This window comes from Alnus glutinosa, chromosome 11 (genome assembly GCF_958979055.1).
Source record: "Alnus glutinosa chromosome 11, dhAlnGlut1.1, whole genome shotgun sequence".
NCBI classification, from domain to species: Eukaryota; Viridiplantae; Streptophyta; class Magnoliopsida; order Fagales; family Betulaceae; genus Alnus; species Alnus glutinosa.
In genome coordinates, this window is record NC_084896.1 from 1,760,427 (window position 1) to 1,766,709 (window position 6,283).

General features: G+C 33.2%; 1 protein-coding gene across 2 annotated transcripts; it reads right to left on the reverse strand.

Moving 5' to 3' along the window:
* On the reverse strand, nucleotides 1-4,399 carry LOC133882264 (purple acid phosphatase-like). 2 transcript variants are annotated; one of them, XM_062321394.1, is made up of 9 exons: nucleotides 4,245-4,399; nucleotides 3,805-4,002; nucleotides 3,398-3,598; nucleotides 2,826-2,937; nucleotides 2,180-2,409; nucleotides 1,505-1,643; nucleotides 954-1,174; nucleotides 428-549; nucleotides 1-333 (listed from the first exon to the last, which is right to left on the reverse strand). In XM_062321394.1, exons 2-9 carry the CDS (start codon nucleotides 3,994-3,996, stop codon nucleotides 135-137), a joined length of 1,416 nt encoding a protein of 471 aa, XP_062177378.1. In that variant the 5' UTR covers nucleotides 3,997-4,002; nucleotides 4,245-4,399; the 3' UTR covers nucleotides 1-134. The 2 variants fall into 2 exon arrangements, with proteins under 2 accessions (XP_062177378.1, XP_062177377.1); XM_062321393.1 differs by lacking the exon at nucleotides 4,245-4,399 and having other exon boundaries at nucleotides 3,805-4,228.
* Between the last annotated feature and the right edge of the window lie 1,884 nt (nucleotides 4,400-6,283).

Sequence of the window (6,283 nt, forward strand, 5' to 3'; positions counted from 1 at the left end):
TTGAAGAAAAAGATTGATACCAATGTTCAACTACCATATGAGAATGAGATCATTTATGTTACGAACCTAAATACTTAGAGGGAGCCTAGACCTCTTGACAATTTATTCCATACAGCATACATCAATTTATTTCATCATGATTGGTTATTTGAGGAATCATCAACTGGATTCCAGTTTCTGTTGAAAAACCACAAAACATCTGCTTCCACTGCATATCCATCTTGATTACGGTGCCAACCGTAATAAGCATGGGTTCGGTTCTTAATATCGAATATGGCATGACCAAAACTCGCCTCACGATAAGCCGAGTATGCCGGCTGTGGTTCCGTCATGCTGCACCAGATAAGAAGGCATTTACATAAACCATATAAAAAAACAGGAAACCTCTATATCAGTGAACTCAACCTCCATAATTTATTGATCTTACTTGGTTGCTAAGCCTTCAAGATTCCCTCCATCGCCAATGGTTATGTATACAGGTGCTGATTGATCCTTTACAGGAGTACAAATACCATTTACAACATTGTATGCAACGTTGGATACTCGTTCCTGTGATATATATTTAATTGTCAATCAATATCAGAAGAAATGGAAATCTTAGCCACAAGGAATGTCCACATATATACACATTTTCAAATCAAATAATCTAGATTTGTGTCTGCTAGACATGTGGACACACATCTCTGTCTGTTTGTAGTGCATTATTATGAAGAAGAAAAAAAAAAGGATTGCAGATTGCAGCATTTATGCATATTTGTTTCTCCCCTCCATAGAATTTCCAGAACAGCAACCAAATTCTTTGTACAGTCCAGCTAAATTTTAAAATATTTGTCATCACAGATTTCAGGAAACAAGGAAATTGATTAGAGACAGCTACTAGTACTACACAGACAATACCACAATCAAACCTCATACTTCAATAACTAATAATATGGAAGGTAAGGAGTACTTACAGATCGTTCATAGGCGTGAACATGACCAGCAAATACCACATCAACTTTGTACTTCACAAACCATGGCTCAAACATTACTCTCATGGTTTCCCCCTCCATATAATGATAGTTATAGCTATTATACCATGGGGAATGCATAAGAACGATCAACCAGGGTGTCTCAGTCCTGTCAACTTTTGGTAGTTCTTCTTCAAGCCATTTGTATTGAGGGGTATATTTACCTGAAAAAGAAAAGGTAATAATAAGTAAAATTTTCTTTTCCCTTTTTCTTTTGCTTGGCGAAATCCCTACTTTAATAGCGTCTAAGGATTAGTTCAGTTGAGCTTAGATGGGTTTGGCAAATTATATGTAAATTATATGCCATCACCAAAGCACTGATACTAGAAAAGCACAACACTAAAGTCATGCAATTATCATCATGCCGCATTTATGAAATAGACATCAAGACCACTAAAAAAATAAACGGAGTCAAGTAGCTAGTTTGGACATATGTCTGTGTCCATGACCCTCATGCATTCCAACATGACATGCAAAGACAAATACATGCTTACCATATGCTGAGTACGAAGCTAAGACTATGATGTAAGCTGAAGCTCTCTTGATTGAATACCAAAAGGGAGCAGTACTGTTTGAAGCTTTATAAGGCACATGATAACGATGGGTATAAGGCTTAAAAGGTTTGTTTTCCCCCTGCAACCCAAAGACCAATCCACTTTTAGAAACTTGGAAAGTTATAGATGGCCAAAATCATATCAAAGAAGAGTAGAACTGTAAAAGAAGTAACACTAACAGCAACATGGTTGAACTACATATTGCTTTTGGCTTTTCAATGATGTAGACCTCTTATGCTATCTTGAATTTCGGATGAAGAGAATCATTCTTAAATGTAAGACTTGTGATAAAATACAGCTACTGAAAGTATTATCTTGTCAAGTATTAAAAGGGAATAAGAGATGCAGCTTAGTGTTATCTAGTCAAGTATTATGTCACACTAACCTGTTAAGCCATTGAGAACCAGCCTTCAGATACATAATAGAAAGGAGCTAAATTTTATCTTGATAGGAAAAAGAACAAGTACTATATTTTAAAACCGCAAGATCTAAACAAAAAAAAAAGTAGTCCAACTAGTGTAACCAGAAGTTACTACTGAGAATTGCAGAACACTCTTTATGTTTGACAATAGACATTTTTCTACCAAAAATTGAAATTATCCATTAGATTCTTACAATCTCTGGGGCAAAATCAAGCTCATGATTCCCTGCAGTCCATATCCATGGTTGATAAGCGACGCTTCTCTCAACGAACCTTCCCCATGTATCCCATCTAACATTGTCATGATTTGGATAGTTATCTGCATAAGAGAGGTCCCCGACAAAAAGCACTGCTTTCCCTTTGTGTGGATTTAACTCATAATGAGTAAGTGTCCTATTTGAATCAAAACTCTGACCAAGATCCCCTATAAAGAGTACCAGTTAGTTTAAAAATGTATAAACATGTTAAAAGTATCTAAATACAGACCTAATATGAACACATGCAGAAGTGCTAAAATGAAGCAATGATCAGCCAAAACTGAAAAAAGTAAATAAAAACAAATGATAATCATCTGTTAAAAAACCAAGCTCATGTAGCTTCTAAATGAGATTTTTTTTTCTTCAATCATTTACTTCTTTGTTATCACGTGATATCTATGCTAGTCGCAGCTCATTGGATAGGCTAGTCTTATGCCTGCCCAATTGCAACTAGATCTTGAGGAAGCCTAATGGAAATAGGGCCTGCAACCCCCTAAAAAACGAAAAACATGGACATGCTTGAACCACAATACCAAGAGGCTTTGGTGACCTTTTTTCAAGATTTGATAAGAAATACTCTCACCTATGAGACCAAATGTATAAGGCACATCAGGGCCAACTTCAGGGGGAGTTATAAACCAGAACTGTCGTGGAGTGTGTCCAATCCCAACCTCATAGTAATATTTGGTGTTGAACTGCCCAAATAGAGATGAAGCAAAATATATAAAAGCAGTTTACACATTCATAGATACAGAAGAAACATGATACATGATACATAATAACATATTTAGAATATTAATTGAATTATTAAATTCAACATTTTCTATAGCTTAAGCTTTTGGAATAAATTGTGATTTAACGTAATATGAGAGCAAAGGTTCTAAATTTAAAATTAATCTCTGTCATTCACTTCCTACTTTAATTAAATATTTCACATGTTGGCCTCACTTATTAGGAGAGGGTTCGGGATAAATGGTGATTTAACATGTGTGTGTATACATATATATAACAATTTCAAGTAGCTCCTTGAATTCCCTACTAGTTTCATATAGAAGCAGAACAAGGACAAACAATAACAGGGGAATCATGTCGGAGCAATCTAGTGAAACAATTGTATGAAAGCAGAAGTGTAATTGTGTGATGAATGAAACTCACCTTCAACTTTCTGATAGTTGTGTGATGAATGAAACCAGAAGTGTAATTGTAGAACTTATAGGTAACAACTTTGCCTTTGGCCTGTTTCTTTTCCTTGCTATTTTCACTCCAATAAATCACGTTACTCGAACCCGGTTCATCCACAGTCACCCATGAAACGATCACTGCCTTCCCCACAAGGTCTCCTTGGGTTATATGAACCTTAATTCATAACACCCACGTATCAATCAACGAAATAGAAACCCAAAAACAAAACAAAAAAATCAAACCTTTCCCAATTGCCCATCTTCAGATATAACACAATGAAAATATCAAAAAAAGAAAACCCCACAAAGAAAAATCTATAACCAATGGTTTGATGAGCAAGAAAATAAAAGAAAACGAACAACAAGGGGGGAGATAAGTACCTGTTGAGGTGCATTATAGCCAGGAGGAATTTGAAAGACATCACTATCAAGAGGCATATCCAAAGTCTTCTCAACTTTCCTCACAAAATGGCTTGTCATCCCTCCATTACACACCACCGCCACATTCAAAACCAAAATCACTGCCACCAAAGAAGAACAAGAAGAAAATGAACCCAGCAGACCCATCTTCATCTTGCCCTGCACACCCATTTCAGCTTAAGAGCCAAGACCCTCTACTTCTTCAAATATAAAGAGATTAAATTGGTTTGTGGGTTATCAGGAAAATGCGGGGAATATTCAGAGCTCCATACGAATATACAAATTAGATGTCAATGAATTGAATGCTCAGTTAATGGATTTTCCCTTACACAGTTGTCCAAGAAAAAAGAACTATACTTGGTTTTTGGGATAAACAATGATGGTTATAGTATAAAATTGACCTTGGCATTTGGTGTCACGAGAAGTCTTGCGTTTAATCTGGACTGTTTGCAGAGTTTGACAATGACGACGGAAAGCTTTGGATCGTATTTGCGTTTGTGAGCTTCGGTATGAACAATGGTGATCGCGGTAATAAGTTAAAGATGCGACTGGTCCATGCCTGGTGAGCGATGGCATTTAAAGTTTTTAATAGCATGCCAAATATATTTATTAATGACATCATCTTCTACAATAATAATAACAATAATACTAAAAATAAAATGACCCATTTCCAATTTAAGTAAATCCAATTTTCCATGACTATCGCGTCAACTAAACGACATATGAAAATAAATTAGCTACAGAAATATGATACATTGCTACCTAAAAATATAACTTCTGATCACCTTTATTCACGTGATAATTTTTATTTTTACCTATTTTTATTTTTAGAAAAAAAAAAAAAAAAAAATTCTAAAGCTAGCTAGGAGACCACCTTGTCACATAGGCAATATGGTCAAAAGTTGTGTTTTGAGGTGGCAAAAAATCATATCTCTTTCTCATAGGACAAAAATTTTCTACAAATTAATTTGTAAAAAAGTTATTACAAACTAACTTCTAATAATATGTGTCTCTTGCATGTGAGAAGTACAAATTTTTTTAATTGCATGAGCTTCTTATATGCTTTTTTAATAGCTTTTAGACACTGATTTGTATAAGTTTCCTACAAACCATTTTATAAGAAATTCGTGTCATCTCTCACAAAATGCTTTAAGAATACATGTCACTTTATTAGATTGATTTGTAGAATTGTAGAGATTTCATATACATATATCACTTTATTAGACTTGTTTGTAGCTAATTTTTGTCCATTTATAATTTATCTTATTTTAATTAAATATTCCACGTATTAGAATGATTAAATTCAAATTTTTTTGTTATTAATTTCTAAGTTTTTAAAATAAGTAATAATTTAAATTTCAATAGAGCACTTGAAAGTTTGAATATTTTGTTATTTACCAAACCGGCAGCAAAAATAAAAACAAAAAGTATATATAATATCCGATTGGAAAATAAACAAAGAGATATTATCACTATTATTATTGTTGAAAAATATTTTTGGACAGTCGGACTGACCGTAAAATTAGGGAAAAAGTCAGAATAAACCGTCCACTCTTAAGGATCAGAAAGCTATAATGTTTAAGTCAGTAAAATATTTGAGGGAAAAACGAAAAATAGAAAGAGAATTGGGAGAGGAAAAATGTGCGTGTACCTAATTTTTCGAGATGTGTCCTTTTAAAATGAGAAGCTCCTAAATATGGTTCATGAATGCTTGCGACATAGCAAACTTATATATTTAGGTTATTTGACTAGGCCTTCGATACGTTTATATCTACACCAACTATGTTGTTATAGAATGTGACCATTTGATTGTAGGTTTTTTTTCTTTTGTTATCGTACTGATCATAATAATGAATTTGGACCGACACTTGAATTCATCTTTTTAACCAATGATTGAGGTACCACAAGTAGTAGAGCTTTGCCTTAAAAAAGTACACTTTTTTTTTTTTTTTTGTAAGTAAAAAAGTACACTTTTGAGTGGTAACTTTTATATAAAGATAAATAAATTGGAAATGCATTTGAAATAAAGTTATCAATGCTCTATCAGTATCGTACATTTAATTAGATTTATGTCATATTTCTATGCATTTAATATTTCTTCTTTTATATAGATCTATTCAACAAATAAAATCCATGATAGAGCTCCCTAGATGAGGGAATACTATTATTAGAGAATTGATCATTTTGATTGATTTATGACCTAAATTCTTTTGGCAATTTCCAGAATTAAATACATTTTGTGATGCCTTCATTGTTGCCTTTTCTATAGATTCATGTCTCTAAATGAATATTATCCATTTGATGGTTAAGATTTAAAATTGATGCATCTAATGGTGTACATAATTTCACTTTATTTAAATTTTTAAAAAATGTGCCAACATTAATTTTATATATACCATTAGATGTATTAATAATTTTAAATCCGAACTTTTCATTTGAA

Excerpts from the sequence above, each read along its gene's own strand:
- LOC133882264 (XM_062321393.1), bottom strand. The coding sequence starts at position 4,014 with ATGGGTGTGCAGGGCAAGATGAAGATGGGTCTGCTGGGTTCATTTTCT. Across the intron at positions 2,410-2,825 it reads TTATACATTTGGTCTCATAG|GGGATCTTGGTCAGAGTTTT; the intron begins GTGAGAGTATTT and ends TACTCTTTATAG. Across the intron at positions 1,175-1,504 it reads AGCTTCGTACTCAGCATATG|GTAAATATACCCCTCAATAC; the intron begins GTAAGCATGTAT and ends TTTCTTTTTCAG.